We start from the raw sequence: 21262 nt of genomic DNA, 5'->3' as shown, positions 1-21262 counted from the left end.
TAATTGATTGTTTTTTAATTTCTTTATGATTTTTCCATTTATTGTCAATATTAATATTATTTGATTTATTTTTATGGGCACTTTTGCCATACTTATTTGCAATTTGTTTACAATCCTTTGAAAAATGATTTTAATCTATTTGCATATTCAAATAGATAAAATGCTATACATGTATATAAACGTATTTTTTCTTTCAATACTTAATTATAGTATGTATGTACTATTTTAACATATTTAAAATTTTTTTTTTTTTAACTTCAAAACACCCTTATATTCAAAATCGTTTTGTTCGATATATATTTGTAAGTGTATGGGTAAATTAATATATCTTATATATATATTTTTAAATCCTAAGATATTTTGTATATGTGAAAAAATATACGATTCACAAAAATAAATTAGTTTTAAAGATACTTAATTTCCGGCAATTTTTTTTTCGTTTTTTTTTGCACTCGCTCATTTTTTCTTAAAATGTTTGTATTGAATAAATTCTGCTAATTATTTGTTCTCATTTTTTCTATTTCTAGATTTATTATCATTTTATTTTTTTTTGCAATTTTTGCATTTGAAACCGTTCTACAAAAATGTACACATTTTATCTTTTTTCTAGTTGGCACAAAAACCATCTAAGGATCATTTATGAATCGGATAATTAATGATCATAATTAATTTATTTTAAATATATATATATATATATATTTTAAATAAAAATATGCCTTGTTTGTTATTTAACCATGTACTTATTTTTCATCGGCTTTCTATTTTTGTAATAGTAAAATAGAGAACGAATGTCTATATATATGGGTAGACTAGCGAAAAATATTTCACAAAAGAGTCAAAATAAGCATCTTGAGGTGTTTATCAAATTTGTATTACTCAAGTGGTTACTTACATTTCTACATAGATGTATACATCTCGTTCCATAGGACCAAACAAAATATAGTATCAGCCTTACAGTTTTCTTATATATGTATATATATGGATGCACAAATAGGCAAATTTGAGAAAATAAAATTTAAAAAATAATGAATAGGTTCTTTCGAGCATGCATAAGACGACCCTTTACGAGTTTAAAAATGGAATTAGAAAAATTCGAAAAAGTTTCTCATAATTTTATTGAATGTATTGAGACATATAAATCAGAAAAAGATATATCTATAAAAAGTTATCAAAATTATAAAAATGAAATAAAAGAAAGTATTAATAAATTATTAAATAATGATATATTAAATAATTATGAAAAAAATGATTTTAAAATCCTATTTACATATAGTATAATATTGTCAAGAAGAATATTAATTCAAAGAGATCATGCAAAGGATTTAATTTTATCATATATTTCATTCATTAAAAATTATAATAATTTAATATCCAACGATCAAAATAATATAAGAAAAGCCGAAATTGAAAATAAAAATGATTTGTTATTATTATTTAAATATATTTATTATTTAAATATAGATTATGATAATGTAATTTACAATTATATTTATTCTGAACTTAGCAATTTAATTTCTCTTTATTCATTAGAAGAGCTAGTTGAATGTATTAAGTTCATATCATCTTTTAAAAATAAAAAGTGGGCAAATCAAAAAATGTTTTCTAGGTGTGTAGATGAAGTTGTTAACAAATTTACAGCCGGAACTTTGAGCAATAGCAGTATTTGTAATACACTAACAAAAATTATAAAAGCTTGTTCGCGTCTTAATTATGAAATTACGGATATACATATTTTATTAGATTTATTTCGAGACAATTATGATAAAAAAAATAATAAAGATATGCATATGCTTATAAAAATAATTTATAATTTATTTATATCAAACTATCATAATTATAAAAATACAAACCAATTGATATATATATTAAAACAAGAAATTATGGAAAATGATAAAGAAACAGAATATCCTACTTATAATAAATATCAATATAATGATAATGTTATAATAGATAATAATTTCGATTTTAATGAAGAAAATGCTACTAATAATTTGAATGCTCGTATTTCATATGACAATATAAATAATATACATCAATTATATATGAAATCAAAAGAAAAAGGTGATATAACTACTCCTAATATACCAATATCTTCAATTAATTTATATAGACTTAAGTTTATAGATATACTTATTCGTTCAGACAACTATCTTTTTAACACTTTTTATTTGCCAAATTCGAACTTTTTTGATTTTGTTAAGAACCTAAAAATGGAGGGTAAAATTTAAAAAAATTAAACAAGCTTTTTTTTTAATTTAAATTAATTTTTAAGCTCAATAAAATATTATTATATAATAACTGTATTTCAGGCAATACAATTAGGGATACCATATTTATCAAACAAGCACAATTTTTTATAAAGGAAAATGGGTAACTATTTATCACAAAATATATACATTATTATGGAATATTTTCATCATGTAAAAATATCACATTTTGTTTATGCACTCATAGTTTCTTTTTTTTTGTTTTTTTAATAATTTCATCCTTTCCTCGAAGATATAAAATTACAAATACACATACGAGCATATATCCAATTTATGCTTTAATTGGTTTTAAAAACACTTATGTCGAGTTTGTACACAATATATGTGTGAATAAAAAAATGAAGGAAAATCTCAATAAATTTCATAAATATCATTTGAATTATAAACTTAGGAACTTGAAGTTTTTAGGATGGTTAGGATCAAAAACCATATATGTACATGCATTTGTGTATGTTTATATAATATGTTGTTTGCACTATATTATTGTATGAGATGGTATTTATGCATTGGGAGACAATGCTCATATTTATTTTTTATTTTTTTTTATTTTTAGGAGCCCCATCATTTTGTACGAGCACGAATGGAAAAAACTAAGGTATGCTTACAACAAACAGTTAAATAAATTGTTTGAAAGAATTTACAATTTCACAGTTAAAACACTATTATATATTTTGAAGAATTACTATTATGTATAAATGCAATTATATTTATATAAGCAGATTGTATATCGATATGTAACTAAACACTGCGTAAATATAATGAAAAATAAATATTTATTATTTATTTTATTTTACAGAAATTATAATGAGAAATTTGAATACATAAAAAAAAAATTTAAAAGCATACATAACCATATGCAATAAAAATAATAGACAAATTTAAAGGATACAAAAAAAATGCAGGAAGAAGACGATCTCGCTCCATATATATATGAATAAAATATTATTAATTTTTTTATTTGACAATACATAAATTAATTATAAAAATTAAATAAATTATTTATAGATAAATAACAAAAAAAGAGAAAAACTTAAATATGAGAAATATCCTTTTGTTTAAATTAAAATATCATATAATGATAATTATAATAACAAAATTGCGGGATTAAAGGGCACCAATATTTTTATATATATACAAGCATATGTATATATATGTTCGCTTAAACTTTCTAAACCTCTAAATGTCAAAATCTTCATGAGCTTGATTTTGGTCTGAGCCTTTTTTTTTATCTTTTTTATTTTTAGAAATAATTCTTCGTCTGATTGTTTTAGGTGTCTACAAAAAAGAATAAAAAAATGGTATATCAGCATTGCGCATTATAAATATGAAAATTTTATGAAATTTTATAAAATTATATAATACCATAAGTATGGTTTGCAATGGTTTGTATAATAATGGCACAACGGGTGTTTCGACTTTAACGAGATCTACATCAATTTGTTTACATAGATGGTTCATCTTTGCAATTTTTTTAATGCATTCATGACTTAATCCATGAATATTGACATTTTTATTGTTAATATTATATTGATGTTTTACAGATGTGAGTGCTTCAATAGCTGTGTAATCAAACAATGTGCTTTTTCCTTTTAACACAATATTGATAGTTTGGCTATCATTCTCATATCTGAATAATCTTGTGAACATTTTCTTCGATGCATAAAACAAGTGCCCTTCGATTTCGTAGTACTACATTAAGAAAGAGTAGAAAATATATGAAATAAAATGGTTATATTATTATGTTATTTATATGCACAATTTGTGGGTTGGTATATGTAAAATGCCATATTCTCAGAAACTAATTAACATATAAACATTTTTTATTATCTTTATTATTTGTTTCCTCGTTACCTTAGTGTCTGTATCTTTATCGTAAAAAATTTCAAATTTGAAAGTTGATTTGCTTTGCCAGACATATACTAATGAGGACAAAATTACCCCAGCAAGTACGCCTGCTGGAACACTTACCAAAACCTACAAAAAAAAAAATTATATGCTTAAAAAAATTAGGAAAATCATTATCGTGTGTAATTAGTTTTTTTTTTCTGATTTATTACACATAAGAATGTGACGAGGACGATTATGAAGGCATCCCATCTGGATATTTTTCGGCTCATACATGGGTGGCAATTTCGAATATGAGCCGGGCAAAAAGTAAAAAATATAATAGGTATTGAGAACCATTTAAAACAGTGAATAAAAACAGTTATCATAATACCACATAAAAAAGATAATGGTATATAATTTAATAAAGAATAACCAAATAATAATATTCCATAAATCAAAATGGATGCTACAAGTCCACTTTCTTTTCCTCTTGCCCCATTTCTATAATTTAAAACAGATAACCCTAATAAACTACTACCTCCAACTGCACTTCCTAATGTAGATAACAAGTTTCCAATAAAAAGAGAAAATACAGTTTCGTTAGTATCACATTCTGCACCTCCCATATCTTTAATAACTTCACTAACCATTAGTACTTCTATTAATAAAACAACAAACATATTTACTAATTGTTTAATTAAGTTCATATCAAAAACAACTTTTGAAAAATCTAATTCCTTGTTTGAAAATAAAAAAGTAGGTTTTGCTTTTTCAGAGGTAAAAGAAAACATGTCTCCTACTGTAAATGATTTAACATTTTTAAAAGTCTCAAAATTGTGTAAAATTTTTCGAAGAATGATGAATTCAACAAATATCGTGATGGTTATTGCCACTAGTGTTGAGGGGATTTTTTGTCCAACCTAAAAAATGAAAATAAATGACATATGAGAAAATATAAACATAAAAAATAAGAAAATAAAACAATGGAGAATTAAATTCTTGGGAAATCTTTCACAATGATATTGAATATATGAAAACATTCTTAGTCATGTATGACGTTACTTTAGGTATTTTTTTCCAGAGCTCAACTATCAAAACTACGAGGGTACATATAATAACAAAAAAAAGTAAATGATACCCTGTTATATATTCATGGGTATATGGATTTTCCAAGGTATGTAATTGCGCCATTAAAAAAATAATAGATAGTCCATTACAATAACCAATAAAAACAGGTGTTGGAATTAATTGTATTAAAGCTGACATATGAAAAAAGGAAAAAAATAATAGCATAACTGAACATATTAATATACAAATATACAGTCTTTCTATTCCTTCTGGTAAACCTCCAGCATTGTTTTCTATAAGATATTTTGAACACACAGATGCAAATGCCCCTGTGACACCATGTATAACACCAGGTGACCCTCCAAAAATAGATGTTATTAAACATAAAAATGATGCGCCTTGCAATCCAATATATGGTGGTATTTTTGCAATCATCGAAAATGATATCATTTCAGGTAACATAGTTAAACATAATATGCAACCGCATAATATTTCGTTGATGTAATACCCGGATGGTTCTTTGGGCGTATTTGTAAATCCCCATCCCCATTTTATACCAGATGTCATGGACCTAAGGGCTTTAAAAAATCCGACTCTTGCTGGTAAACATATTTTTATATCATTATCATACAAATCATCATGATATATTTGTGTTCTTTCAGTCGTTTCACTTTTTACAATAAAGTCTTCATTATCTAATTTAAAATCTTCTATTCTTTCTTCATTTTCACTTTCTTTGGATCCCAAACTTTTTTTTTTTTTCATTTTTTTTTTTTAAACGTATTTTATTTGTACTATTGAATTTAGTGTTCATCAAATTGCTTTGATTAGTTAAATGTGATTTTCTCACAAGTGTAAATGTAAAGACTATAAATGCATATATTTTTGGACTATTATATCTTTAAAAGAATTATAGAACTTTGAGATATTTTGTTTTGTATATATAACTTTTTGAATGCTGAAATATTCAGAATAATGTAAAAATGTTTAGTATTTTATTTTGAGCCTTAAGTATTCAATTATTTTTTTGATATATATTTTATTCTTTCGTATTTCCTTTCCAGCTAGCTAATTAATTGATAAAAATAGAATTTTGCTACTGGGTCATATATCATAAATGATAATTATCATGCTTTATGTAATATGTTGTCGTCTGATTCTCTTTTTGGCATTTTATGATTTATTGATTTACTATTTTACTAAATATTTTGGGGATTTATTTATTTTAATAAAACTGAAAATTAAAAATTTTTTTCGACGGTTATTTTTTATCATTTCTCTTTTTGGCGAGTTTGTAATTAAATGCGCTTATTTAATGTAATATAAATAACATGTCATTATTTTTTGTAGGAAAATATATATATATTTTACGAATTCAACATTATAAATAATATTTATGTAATATATTTTGTGAATAATTTGTTTTTAAATTTTTTGAAAATTATAATTTGCATATAACAAAAAAATCATAGGTATTTTCATACGCAATTATTTGACAAAATATTTTGTGAAATGTGTAATATTTAATATTTATATATAATTATATCGGAAAATAAGCTATTATATATTTATGTAAATTGCACTTATATAACAGAGTGTTATCATATATATTTTTTCCTAAAAAATGTAATATTATTTATTTTTATATTTTTTCAACACCCAAATAACAACTTATTTTAATAATTTTCATAAGTTTGTATATAATTTATTAAGATTGTTTAATATAAAATATTAAAAAAAAGACATTGCTTTATAGCTTTATTTTATTATTTCAATGAGAAACTAAAAATTATAATTAAAAAAAAATATATATTTTTACTTTAAATTATTTATTTTTTGATGAAATATGTATTTTTATATATTATTATCTTTATATTTTTTACTTTTTGATTCTATATAATATTTATATATGCATACATTTTATTCATATTTTAAACATGCTCTCTTTCCATGTCTATTCATTTATTTATTTTAATATTTCATTTTCTTTATTTAGTTTATATATAATATATTTGTGCATATATGTATGTTTTACTTTTTGTTTTGAATGATTTATAATAAAAAGAAAATCATGAATATCTATATATGATATTTTAAAAGGACAAAAACTATTTAGCTATTACAAGAATATAGAAAAAAAAATAATTATAAATATATGTATCTGCATAAGGATAATGTACATTAAGATATTTTCTTAAATAATTTTACACAATTTTTAATTTTTATTAGCATTAAATAAAAGTTTGAATTTTATAAAACAGTTATAGAAGTTTGTAGTTTTCTTTTTAATTTATTTTATATTCATTGAATATTAAACAATATTTTTAACACTCCAAAGATTTTTCTTTATTTTATTATTTTTTAATCACATAATTACCATAAAAATAATTTTAACCCTTTTAATATGTAAAACATGTTTAGAGACTGATATATGTGCGCTCGTGTACAATTGAACAATTACCATTTTATATTATTTTTATCTCTATTTTTATAAATAGTCGAATTAGAAAAATTGTAATAAATGGAAATTTTCCTATTTCAGTGAAAATATTTTATTCAGTATCAAATGTTTATTTTTTAAAATAAAATTTTATAATAATCAACTGTTTAATCCATTTTATTTTTTTATATAGTGGTATAAATATTTTACAATGTTGATATTTTTTTAATATTATTAATAAGAAGGGAATAATGTGCTTATAAACATGTTTGTATATATTGGGTACACCCTTTTTATGCATATTAGCAAACTACATTATATATACTAAAAACAATATACACATTCATTTTATTTATTATATAAACATTCAAACCCTCGTATTTATTATACAACAATATTTTGTATGAACTATTTGAGAATATTGATTTTTTAAAAATAAAATTAAAAAAATTATACTTGCTTCCAATTCGAAATAATACTAAATTATGTTATAATACTACATAAAAAAATAACAGACCCTATAATAGTATATATACATAAAATATTACTGCGGATTCACAATTATTGCAAATTTTATAATATACTTATGTTAATTGTATAGAGTAAAAAATGGATAAAAAAAACAGTTATATCTTTTTTTATATTTGTAATGCGTATATTTATTACATATTAGCCATTCAATTTATATGCTTTATTTTGTGGTTAGCCTTAGAATGTTGTTTGTGCATGCAAGAAAAAATTTAAGCTAAACATTTTTATAGTTAATAAGAGGCGATTGGTTAATATTTTTAGTGATAAAGTATTATTTTCTAATAATTAAATATATTCTACAATTGCCCCTTTTAAAAAAATATATTTTTTATATAAAAAAAAACGTTTTCATAATTATTTCTCTGTTTTTTTCTCTCGCTCCCAAATGGATTATTTTATATAATATAGAAGATTAAAAATAATATAAAACCTATTAAATGTTAATTAAAAATATTAAACAAAAAACAACTTTTATAAAATATTAATTTAAGAATATATATAAAACAACATTTTATAAAGTTTTTTTTATTTTATTAATTTAAACACAATATATATAGCAAATTCACTCTACAAAAGCCTTGGATTTCTAAGCTCTATATCATTTTCGCTACCTTAATTATATATATTTTTGTATGCATATATCAATTTATTGTAAGGTATAGCTTTTGGGGGGGATTTTTTTAATTATTTGATTATAATATTTTTATTTTTACAATTTTATATATCGATAAATTAAATTAAGCAAAAAAAAAATATCTTTTATATTATGAGAATTCATAATTTTTTTTATTTATATAAAATTCATATATTCAAACCACGAATTTAATATAATTTATTATTGCAATGATTTCTTGTAGTTTACCGATATATTATTAAATAGTAATTAAATTATTTATTAATTTTGATTCTTATTACAATATTATATATTGGCTTTTTATATGCCATTAATAATATACTCCATAAATGATTTATATAAGTATTACCGATTTATAGTATAATTTTATTTTAACATTGCAAAGATGAAGATTCGTTATTTTTTGTCTCTTTTTTTATTTTATGCGACCTATAAGCATACAACAAATATTGTAAAATGTGACGCATATAGTGATTTAGCAGCAACCACTGCCTTATCAACTATTATTAGAGACCCTCTTAGGTAAAAAATAAAAATAATTAATAAAAAAAAATAGTATATATATATACGTAATTAATTATTATTCTTTATATTTTTAAATATGATATTTTTATACATTACCTCCACATTTTTATTATTATTTCAGCATGAGTTTAAAAGATCTATATGATCATGGTGTTAAAATTCCAATAACAGATATGATAAATATATTAAAAAAAGCAGTTCGTTATAAAAAAATTTTAAGGTGGTCTCGTATGTGGTGGATATTATTAGTCAGAGAAATTGTAGGAAATAATAAGGTTGAAGAGGCAACTGAATGTGTAAGTTTACTTTTATAAAAAATATCAAATATATTATAAGTATTCAATTTTGCATAATATTATATATATATATATATATATTTTTTTAATTATAGATATTAAGAGATATATGGGATCAATGTACTATTTCTATATATAACAATACTTTATATTCTGTTGAATCAAAACCAATACTATTTTTGCATGGTATATTAAATGAATGTAAAAACAGTTTTTCAACAAAATTACGACACGATCCAGGTTTGATTGTATCCAAAATCGATCAAATATTAAAATCACAAATATATAGATTCTGGGTATCTGAACCATATTTAAAAATAGGAAGATCTAATATATTTTATGCAAATATTACCCAAAAGAATGTCCCACTATTACCAAAAGAATGTACATTGAAACATTTATCATCATATATGGAAGAGAAATTAAAATCTATGGAATCTAAAAAGAATATAGAATCAGGCAAATATGAGTTTGATGTAGATTCCAAAAATGATTCCAATGATGCATATACAGAATACGAAGATGATCAAACAGACGAAATTTTAAATGATCAATTATTTGAAGAGCAAGAAACTGATTCTAATGAGGCTTAATAAATATATTGCATAACACTTTATAAAGGTATATCTACGAAATAGTTTTTCAAATTGGGAAAAAAAAGAAAAAAGAAAAAAAGAAATGATGCTTTTTGGTATTTAAAGAGGAAATATCCAATATAAAAATTATTGAAAAAGACGACTACAGTTAAAAAATGATTTTAGAATTTTTTCAATTTTTTATGATGATCTTATTAGTATATGCTAAATAGAGAAACAATGGTGTTTTATAAGCTATATATAATTCAAAAATTTTAAGTTAAAATGTATAATTTGTGCAGTATACACATTTAATATATAATAATGCAATAATTTGTTTATCGCAATGATATATGATTTATGAATGGCAAATTTGCATTATAGATACATTTATATTTCATATGCTAATCCTTTTGTTATTTTTTAGCGTATATTTCATAGAAATCATTCATAAAATTTTGTCTTTAAGTTTCATAATATTTTATTAATTGCATATAATATTAAATATATGTTTATATTAAATATTAATATGCATCACATAAGCGCATATATATATATATATATTTTATATGATGTGTTTTTCTATTTTTGATCTTATATTTTTTTAATAAATTTACTAGGTTTCTCTAATATATATTTATTTATATGCATGTGTATATATTAAATGCTCAAAATTAACGTCTTTATTTTTTTTCTTTTTTGGTGTTATGAAACAAAAGATGACACATATTATTAGTTTTTATACATTTGAAAAACTATTTTCAAGGTGCTTATGTGCTATTTTCGTTATTTTGCATTTTCAATAAATAATAATTTCGAGAATATAATTTTTATAGGCATATGAATTGTATGACGATTTAAAAAATATATTTTTCTTTTCATATTTTCTCAATTTTTAAAAAATACAGCCACTTTGTGCTTAAATGATTTTAAAACAGGAAAGGTCTATAAGTTAAAATCTAAGGAAATCTTTTAATAATCAGAATTAGTCTCTTAAAAATTTATTTAAAAAGTTTTTAAAATTGCATATGTTATGCATATATATAAATATGTATGCTTATTGCCACATGCCAACGTTGATGTATGAATATAATTTATAAAATAAAAAGTGAGCATAACAAAATTAATAAAAAATTAAAACAAATGTAACATGCATTATGTGCATATTTTATAAGATAATGCACTTAAAACAAAATACAATGAAAATAAAACATAACGAAAATAAAATATGATATGAGTGTAAACTATGTCGTAAAATTATATAAACACAAAAAAAGTCAGCAAATTGGCAAAAAACACAATGTATGTTTTTTTTTATTTTTATGTATGTTGTATATATATATATTACCCTTTGTGGAATTAGCCATATTATTGTATGATAGTTTTTGGATAGAAATATGCTCATTTATTAAACTAGAACGTTTTTTTCGAAAAGTTACGATAATCTATACCAACACATTTTATAAGATATGAATATTCAATTTGAGATTTTTCCACTTTTTGTATATCAAAAACTACACTGAAAAAGTCTCTTAAAAGGCGAATAAGAACAATAGAGTAAGGTTTTAAAGCACTTAGTGAGATTTTTGAAACGGCTGTATCATTTGCCAATGCCATATAAAGCAAAGGTAGCCACTGATAGCTTGAATCTATGGATGATAATCCTTTTATTTCGTTCATTAATTTTAGGGAAATAAAAAACCCTAGTCTTTCGTATATATCAGCATCATGCAATGTTTTTAGCGCATCTTTTGAGGCATCAATATTGCTAATATTATTCGTCTCTTTGTTTTCATCTTTAAAAGGAGAATTACCTCTATTATTTAATTGGTGCTTTGTTTTGTTCCCTAGGCTTATTCCGTTCTTTTCTCCCTCATCTTCTTCTTCTTTATCATTATGATCATCTATATTTTCCTCTTCTTTTTCTTCATCATTTTCGTCCATTTCCCCTTTATCCCATTTATTTCCTCCAAGATGCATAGGTAGACTATCCTCAGTTCGACAACTTAACATATCCTTAACGTGCTGGAGCATAAATTTGTCAACATAAAGATCTGTGCCATAAATACATTTATTTTTTGTTTGTGCAAACAAAGATAAAGACATAAAATTATTTTGGGAATTGTTTTTATTAGTATAATTGTTTTTTTTTTCCTTTTCTACTTCAATACTAACATATGGGGTAAAATTATGTAGATTTTTTTTTGCACAATTTACAATTTTATTTCGAAAAATCATAGATATTTTGTTACAAACAATAGTTCCCGTGATTTTTTTAACTAATCCAGCATCATGCATATCGAAAGAATTAATCATTTTTAAATTATTCATAAAAAATGAAACTTCACCTGTAGCGTCTAACTTTGTGCCTCTTTTTAAAATTGTAATATTTAAAAAGTCATCATTTACATTTAAAAAGGTTTTAAAAAAATTTTCACAAACTATTTTGCATGTATAAACGGTTCTATCTATTTGATCGTCTGTTATGCCTTTTAATAATAATTTTACTGGGTTTTTAAAAAATGGAACAATCATAATTAAAAACTCTAAAAAATAGCTTATACTTCTTTCATTACCACAATGAAATGTATTATTTAAGTCACTTATTTTAACTTCATCATTTACATTACCTATTAAAAACCCTGGTTTAAAATATAATTCATCTCCATTTTCATTAATTTTAATAATAGTATCATCACATAGCTTATCTATAAGCTTTAAAATTTTGGCTTCATATTCTTGTAGCCCTTCATTTATTTCATTATCATCAATTTCTTCGCCTTTATTTATTTTTTTGTGTGAATTTTTTTTTCTAATATTTTTAATTGTTATTGCCTTTCCGCTGATTAAACTCAAAGCTAATCTGAATCGAAAATAGTTGCTTCCCTCAAATTCCATCGTCTTCAAAAAATATGTTTCTTTTGAAATAGTGATAATTGTACAAATATTTGGTTGTTTCAAAAGTGTTTATATGCATATATCGCATATATATACAATCCGAATTTTTGCGAATACAATAATCTCCGAATTTAAATCTTCATATTATGATGTTATATTCATGGATATATTCTCCAATTCTATATTTTGAAAAAATAATTGTCCTGTATTTATTACTTTTTTTATTTTCATAAGAATGGGTTATATATATATATATATATATTAAAAATATATTTAAAAATATTTATTTCGACATTGGAAAAATAGCATTAAAAAATGCGCATAAAATAAGATAAAATAAATCACTCTTAAATTAAATTAAATTAAATTTAATATATGAATGTTTTTTTTGGCTATATAAATCGAAAAAAAAGTCTATACCAAAATAAAATGCAGTTATTTTTTTTTTGAATTGTTGGCAAAAAAATTGAAATATAAAATAACACTGTAATTCAAAAATAAATCTGCGAATTATATCTCATTGATATTTATGTTACAACACTAATTCTATATATAATTTTGCTATTATTTGGGATATGTATAAAGAATGCATAAAAAAGAAATTATATATAGTATTATATAATGAAAATTTTAATTGACTTATTCATTCAAAAAATTAAAGCATTTTAAGTATTTTTATGTGTATATAATTTATATTTTTCATGCTTATATAAAAAGCTATTACATTAATTAAACAAATATTATAATTGCAACTGTTGCAATTTTGTTTACATATATGAAGCATATACAATTGAATGCTATATATTTTTATGTTTAATTAGTTCTAATATATAATTGATATTAATATTTCATATGATAAAATTATTATTGTATAATTTAAAAAAGAGGAAAAATAACGAACATATAATTTCATTAATATAGTTACTACTATGCATTTATAGAATTGTATTATGGGTTATGTTTTTTTTCAATATTCAAATAGTTCAGCATTTTAGTAAATTCATTTGTTGAGAATATTGAATTGAATTTGGAAGAATAACTATATATACATGTCTATTACTCGGAGTATTTATCAAAAGGTGACTAAACAAACCCGATTACCACAAGGAATAGCAATAAATATGTAAAGGGGTAGAAAGTTTTCTTGTATAAATATATTAATACATATGTGAGAGTATATTATAAGAACTAGGAAACACTATTAAATTTAAACATAACAAATGAAAATGATTTTAAATGAATAAGTATTTTTTTTTTGAAAAGAAGCACATTTCATGATTTATGACTATGCATATATTATTATAAGACAGCTATCAAATATACATTGGAATAATTTTAGAATAAGCTAAAAGGCTTTAAAGTTTTAAAATGTAGGAAAAGAGTTTTGTATATATGCATAATTACCACAATATCATATATGCATGTTAAATAATTTGTATTCTTGAACACAATTATATGTGTTTATATTTTATGGGATAAAAATGGTAAACATGTAAAAATGAAAAACTTTCTATATGTTTTTTGCATATGCAAAGAAAAAACAGTTTATTTATACATAAAAAAGGGATGGGGGAATTTTTATAATTTTTCCCTTTTATTAAATTTAAATGTTAACGTATTGTGTTTCTATTTTATTATTTGACATGATTCTTAATTCGTAATTAATTTGGGTAAGAAGAAATCTTTTTTTTAGTTCTTCAAAACATTTTTTAAAAATAACTAATGCCTCTTCTAAATTCATGTTTTCATGATAATATTTATCCAATATGGCGTTAACTAAATAAGCTCCATATCCATGAGCACCTTTATTTATAGCATCCATGTTACTTAAATAATCACACCAGTATAGTTGATATCCATCCTTCTGTAATTGGATAAAAAAATATATTGATGTATTGTTGTTCATACAAGCATGCATATATTGATAATAATACGTACACACATAAATGCTATTTTTTATTATGTGAATATAAATATCTTTGTACACATACACATATGTATAAGTTTAGAATAAATAGTTTTTATATTATAAATATGATGGAACTAAACAATAATAAAAGAAATTATAGTTGTTTATTTTTTTCAGTGTTTTATATCTATACATCATCATATCCAGCTATCAAGCAATTTACTTCATATGGATTTCTCCTCAAATAATAGGCTAGATTTTTTCTTGTGAAATAAGCAAAAGATTTAACATATAAAGAAGTAGAATTTTGATATTGATATAAGTGAACATTCTTTCTAATAAACTCTCCAAATTGTATTCTATCACCAATTGAGCCTCCTAATAATAAGCATTTATTTCCATTTATATCATAAAATTTTGTTTTATCGTCATTTTTTAATTTTATAATTGAATTAATGCTATAAGTATCTGCTCCTAAAATTATGAAATCCTTTCCCTTTAAACCGATTAATGTATCCATAGGTGTAAAATATAATATTAAATATGAAATTGTAAATTGAGAAAATCAGATAAAACTATCTAAATAAATATATAGTGGAATTTATATAACTATTAAAATAGGATAAACTTAGATGTGAAATTATATTAGAAAAATTATCTTCGTTTTTCTTTGCTTTTTTAAACATTAAAATTAAGGTGAAATTTTTAAAAAATCCCTATACTCAATTAAGTTTGCATATATATAATGGATATACCAAATATATCATATCATTCACATTATAAAAAAACGTTCTGTTCGTATTTGGTAATAAGTTTTAATGCCTACAATTTTATAATTTGTTAAAATGATGTAATATTTCAAATATTTTAAATGCTAAATTTTTTTTTTTACTATTAAAGCACTGGAAATTTTAAGCATATATAATACCTCATTTATATAAAATTTATTATTTTTTGCTATGACATATTGTATATGCAATTATAAAAAAAAACTACTTTCATATTTTCTTATAATTTGATTTTTACATTTTTCCGTATTTTCAGTTTTCCCCTTTTTATTATATATATTTTTAAAAAGGAGAAGCACATTAACACGGTTTTTACATAAGTGTAAAATATAATGCAGATTTAAATAAATAAAAAAAATAAAAATAGCACGGATTTATTTACACATAATGTATCACTGTGTTATTGGTATCATTTTCAATATTATTATAATTTATCTTTTAAATCAATATAAAATAGAAAAAAAAATAACTCGAACTAAAGAAAGTGAAATAACTTTAGCCTCATTACATTTGTATATATTTTTCCACTTTTTTTTATATGCTACCAATGTGTTTTAATTTCTGTTAAAAAACTATAGGAATATTCTTTCTTTTCACAAAAATTACTAGGGAATTAATATAAAAATAAGTTGCATACATGTATACAATATATATTTTTTATTAGCTTATATTTAATGTGAGAAAATGCGATTTTATGGGGCGAGGTTACACAAATATATGAATTGGGCAATGAGCGATTATTCTTATTTTTCCATATTTAAGATTAAACAAGAATATCAATGAACACAGTTATATATATATATATATATATATATATATATTTATTTATTTATCAATAAAAGATTTTAAAATTAATTAATTAATTAATTAAATTAGCAACTGAAAAAGGTAGACAAACTAGGTATAAAATCGTACACGTTGGGTCATTTAAGATTTGCATATGTTAGCCAAAAGAAACATTAAAATAGCATGTTATTGGACTCTTCAACTTTAACATACACTTTTTTAAATATAATTAATCTTATCCTATTTAAATTTACACACTTTTCATCAATTTTTTTTCAATTTATATTTTGAAAATAAAGGGAATAATTTTCTCCGAAAAAATTAAGCCCCTGATTATATATATGCGTAATGTAAATAAAGGATTTTAAAAAAAAATTTTAAATAGTAAATTAAATGAAAAGTATTAATTTATTTTTACAAAAAAATAAATGATTTAAACAGTATAAGATAATCTTTGATTCATAATTAGCAATTATAAAAAAGTGCGATCAATTTTTAATGGCACTAAAAAGATACAAAAAAGTTAAAAATAAAAATTGTATATATAGTAATATATATATTTTTTTTGGGAGGTTGTTAATATATGGAGAATTCAATGTAGGAAGAAATTTTATTTTAAGTTATATGCATATGTAAATATATACACATAGTATAAGGGTATATTACATGATAAAAATAGAAATTAAATTAAAATTATTTGCACTATTAAATAAAAAAGTGTATTAGAAAAAGCAGATAGCGAATCTTTAGGGATAAATTATATTTATGTTTATTCAGTGAAGCCTAAAAAGGGAATATTACAAACCCAAATATTATTTGAAACCCAGAAAAATATGAAGAAACAAAATAAGAAACTTTAGTTTATACTCGTTAGTAGCTTTTTTATGTGATTGTTTTTGTCTTGTTTTAAAATGAATATAAGCGTATATAGTACCATGAAATGGATAAAAAGAGTATTAATATATAAAAATAAATGTAAAAAAATGGATATACTTCAATTAGAAATTATTAATATTGGTATATGTAAGTAGGGGCTATACATATGTGTATGGATGCATACACTGTGAAAAAAAAAGTATTGTCATTTCCATCAAAATGGTGAATGTGATTTATATTTGTGCTTTTGTTTTTTTTGCGATTTCCCTAAATTATAGCAATGGGTACAAAAGAATAAATAAAAAACCGTATTTTTTTGTTAACCTTAGAAATTATAATAGTAATAAAAATATGTTTAATAATGAATTTTTTAGAACAAACAGATATGCAACAAAAATAAAAAATAAGTTAAACAATATGAGCAATATACATGTAGGAGAATTAAAAATAGGGAAAATATATGACATAAAGGATAATAATATATATGTTAAATTAAAAAATGATAGTGAAGATACTGTAATTATAAAAAGAGAAAATAACTATTTACTGGAAAATGAACTTTTATATGATTATTTATTAAATAAAAATTTGATAGACAATAAATTGTATTCAAAGCTTATTAAAAAAAAAAGTAACGAAACAGAGGAAGGTGAAATAAATAAAAATAATTCAAACAAAACTGATGATTGCATTGTTTTAATTAAAGAAATGAATAGCACGAAAAAAATAATCGGAGAATTGTACACTAACGAGATAAGAAAAAGAAAGGAAAAAATATATGAGAAACTAAACGAGCTAAAGAATATAGAACAAAGAATTTTTATAAAAATTTTAAAAAATGTAAGAAATAAATATTTTATAGTTTTAATAAATGATTGTATAAAAGGATATTTATTATATGAAGAAAATATCAATGACCCAAAATATTCGAATTTACTAAATTCTAAAGAAACTCAATTGAATGATAAAAAATTAAGTGCATATATTATAGACGCAAATAAAAAACTAGAATATGTTTTTTTATCATTAAAAAAATATCCTAAAGAGGATTTAGAGAATAAAATACAAACACTACAGCATAACATAATTATAGAAAATTTATTCGAAAATAATTATTTTAAAGGAGAAATATCTGATTTTTGTAATGATGGTAATAATATAATAGTAAAAGTCTTTGACAATAAAAAAAATGATATTAAGGTAAAAATCAAATCTCATAATATAATAAATACTAAAAATATCCTTCGCAATTTTGATTATCTAAAAAATAAAGTTATAAATAATGAATTTTTAATGCGAACTAATTATAGCACACAAAATTATAAAAATACAGAAGATAAAACTATTAATTATAATAAAACAACGCAAAGGGAACATTATGATGATGGAAATATAGCAAGTACAAACAAAAATAATATGTCACCATTTACTAAAAAAGAATATATAGACAACTTTAAAAAGTTCAAAGAATGTTACTATGGGTGTAGTGATTCAGATGCATTAAAATATATAAATGTAGATGATTATATATATAAAAAAGAAAATGTTATTTATGTTAGAATAATAAATAAAACACTTGATAAAAATTTGTATGAAGGAAGTATGAAAAATTGTGATATTATAGATCATAACATATATGAGCTCTTAAAAAAAATATCTAGTAAAAATAATATTATTACAGAATATAATGAAAGATTAAGGTATCCTTCTAAAGTTCTTGGTTTTTTTAACAATTATGTCATATTATCTACAAAAATATTAAATCCTGATGTTGGGTATAAGGATAAAGAATCAGATGATGTTTCTGATAATAATGAAGAAAAACAAGTAAATAAAATCAATGTATCTAAACATCAAGATATTATAACAGTTATTGAAAAACGTTATATAGATTATGAAAATATTAAAATTGGAGACATATTTTTTTGCAGATTTGACTCTGTAAAAAGGAGAAATATTCGAAACACATTTAACTTGTCCAATAGTGAAATTAATAAAATATTTCATTCATATTTTAGAAACGACAAAGATTTTATAACCCAAAGAAAAAGAGAAAAAAATATGTATCCCCGATTTAGCACCGAATCGAATTTCGAAAATATTACCATTGATGCATATACAAAATTAGATAGTACAGTTTCTGATAATTTATCTATATATGATGATAATTCCTTAGAGGAAGAAGAACAAGAAAATAATTATAATGAACGAGATAAAAAAAAGAATAAAATAGAAAAAAACTTGTCGCAACAAAATTTTGAACAAATATTTTTCGAAAAGCATAACATATATATGATGAGAACAGAAATACATGAAGATACAGAATATCATTTAAACAAAAATAAAGTTGATAAAAATTTCAAAACATTGAGGCATATATGTGATAATTATTATTCCGGTATTAACAAAGCATATAGCCGTTATCCAAGTATACGTGAAGAATATATACTAAGATATTTAGGTAAGGATAATTATAAATTATATCGAAAAATTGTACTTGAATATTTTTCATCGAATGAAAATTCATATAAAGAATTATTACAAACTGATTGTGAAGAATTAGCTAGCTCAATTTTTGATTTGGTTTTTGAAGATCCAGAAAGTTTAACTATAGAAATTATTAGAAATTATAATAAAGAATTATTTGAAAAAGTTGAACAACTTAATATATATGAATTAAACTTTTTGTTAAAAGATTTAATCAAATTAAAAAATAAATTATATATATATTCATTTGCACATGACACCAAATTAGGTAGATTGAATTTACTTCTAAACAATCAAAAGCCGATAAAAAAATATCACATATTAAACTTAAAAGTTGACGAATTAATAAAACAAGAATTATTAAAAAAATATAATAATGTTATCTATCCAATTGATTATATTAAAGATTTAATATTAAAAAAAAAAAAAGAAGAATGCAAACATAATAGTAAAATGCCATTAATATATATCTTAGCCGACGAAACTATAAATATTTATGAAAATTCCGCAAAAAATGTTAAGCCATTTACTGAAAAAGAAATTGAAGCAATGAAATCGCATATTATGAAAAAAAAAAAAAGCTTATTTGCTCCTTCGAATGACCAAGATGATGATTTCAGAAGTTCCTTATTTGATCCTGAAAACAGCCAAATTAGGCATATTCTACATATGATAAAAGAGTAAGAAAAAATAGATATAAAATTTTACACCATTTCTTTAGTTGTGCACATGAAATAATATGTGGATAGCATTTGTGTATTTTGCATATATTTCTAAATATGTCATCAAATTATAACCATTTAGTGATTTTACCTTTTTCTAAATAAGTTTATAACATTGCATATTATGCATATGACCTCATTGTCATATATTAATAAATATATATTTTAATTGCATACCTTTACTAACACACACAGTGCATATCTATGTATTTATAAAACTATTGTTCCCATATAAACAAACAATTTCATATAATTTATTTCTAATATTTCTTTGCAGAGATTTAGAAAAACAAAAGAAAAAAAATAAATTGGAAGAGATAGATCGAGAATATGAAGAAGAACAAAATAGTTATACTGATGCAACAGATTTGTATAAAACATACCCTGAATTAGAAGAAATGAATAAATTAGCAGAGGATATGTTTTATATGAAACTCCCCTTTGTTGAATGAATAGAAAAAAAAAAAAAAAAAATTATTTTAGTTTTTTTAATTGTTTCTGGCAAATGATTCAAAAATGGGTATGTAAAAATTCATATAAGCATAAACACGTGCAAAGATATGTTTATATATCTACGCATAAGCACACTTGTGCACAATTTCATATATACTCATATCTATATAGCTTTTTTAG

At 22.0% G+C, this 21262-nt stretch overlaps 6 protein-coding genes across 6 annotated transcripts; 3 read left to right on the top strand and 3 right to left on the bottom strand.

The window, feature by feature from the left end:
• Nucleotides 1-1025: 1025 nt before the first annotated feature.
• PBANKA_1334500 (RAP protein, putative) lies at nt 1026-3130 on the top strand (the record flags this gene model as incomplete). Its single annotated transcript, XM_034566956.1, has 5 exons — nt 1026-2217; nt 2310-2370; nt 2500-2679; nt 2821-2862; nt 3064-3130. The coding sequence occupies 5 exons, from the start codon at nt 1026-1028 to the stop codon at nt 3128-3130; spliced, it is 1542 nt and encodes a 513-aa protein (XP_034423501.1).
• Nucleotides 3131-3443: 313 nt separating this feature from the next.
• Nucleotides 3444-5927, bottom strand: PBANKA_1334400 (inorganic anion antiporter, putative; the record flags this gene model as incomplete). Its single annotated transcript, XM_034566955.1, has 5 exons — nt 3444-3542; nt 3630-3956; nt 4119-4241; nt 4325-5014; nt 5157-5927. 5 exons carry the CDS (start codon nt 5925-5927, stop codon nt 3444-3446), a joined length of 2010 nt encoding a protein of 669 aa, XP_034423500.1.
• Nucleotides 5928-9152: 3225 nt separating this feature from the next.
• Nucleotides 9153-10181, top strand: PBANKA_1334300 (exported protein 2; the record flags this gene model as incomplete). The annotated part of the gene is made up of 3 exons (XM_034566954.1): nt 9153-9289; nt 9414-9588; nt 9684-10181. 3 exons carry the CDS (start codon nt 9153-9155, stop codon nt 10179-10181), a joined length of 810 nt encoding a protein of 269 aa, XP_034423499.1.
• Nucleotides 10182-11576: 1395 nt separating this feature from the next.
• Nucleotides 11577-13061, bottom strand: PBANKA_1334200 (RNA 3'-terminal phosphate cyclase-like protein, putative; the record flags this gene model as incomplete). Its single annotated transcript, XM_034566953.1, has 1 exon — nt 11577-13061. One exon carries the CDS (start codon nt 13059-13061, stop codon nt 11577-11579), a length of 1485 nt encoding a protein of 494 aa, XP_034423498.1.
• Nucleotides 13062-14664: 1603 nt separating this feature from the next.
• PBANKA_1334100 (proteasome subunit beta type-2, putative) lies at nt 14665-15490 on the bottom strand (the record flags this gene model as incomplete). The annotated part of the gene is made up of 2 exons (XM_034566950.1): nt 14665-14925; nt 15164-15490. The coding sequence occupies 2 exons, from the start codon at nt 15488-15490 to the stop codon at nt 14665-14667; spliced, it is 588 nt and encodes a 195-aa protein (XP_034423497.1).
• Nucleotides 15491-17639: 2149 nt separating this feature from the next.
• On the top strand, nt 17640-21081 carry PBANKA_1334000 (conserved Plasmodium protein, unknown function; the record flags this gene model as incomplete). Its single annotated transcript, XM_034566949.1, has 2 exons — nt 17640-20587; nt 20907-21081. 2 exons carry the CDS (start codon nt 17640-17642, stop codon nt 21079-21081), a joined length of 3123 nt encoding a protein of 1040 aa, XP_034423496.1.
• Nucleotides 21082-21262: the final 181 nt, after the last annotated feature.

This window comes from Plasmodium berghei (assembly GCF_900002375.2).
Source record: "Plasmodium berghei ANKA genome assembly, chromosome: 13".
Lineage (NCBI taxonomy): Eukaryota > Apicomplexa > Aconoidasida > Haemosporida > Plasmodiidae > Plasmodium > Plasmodium berghei.
This window is presented reverse-complemented; position numbering and strand designations above follow the sequence as displayed.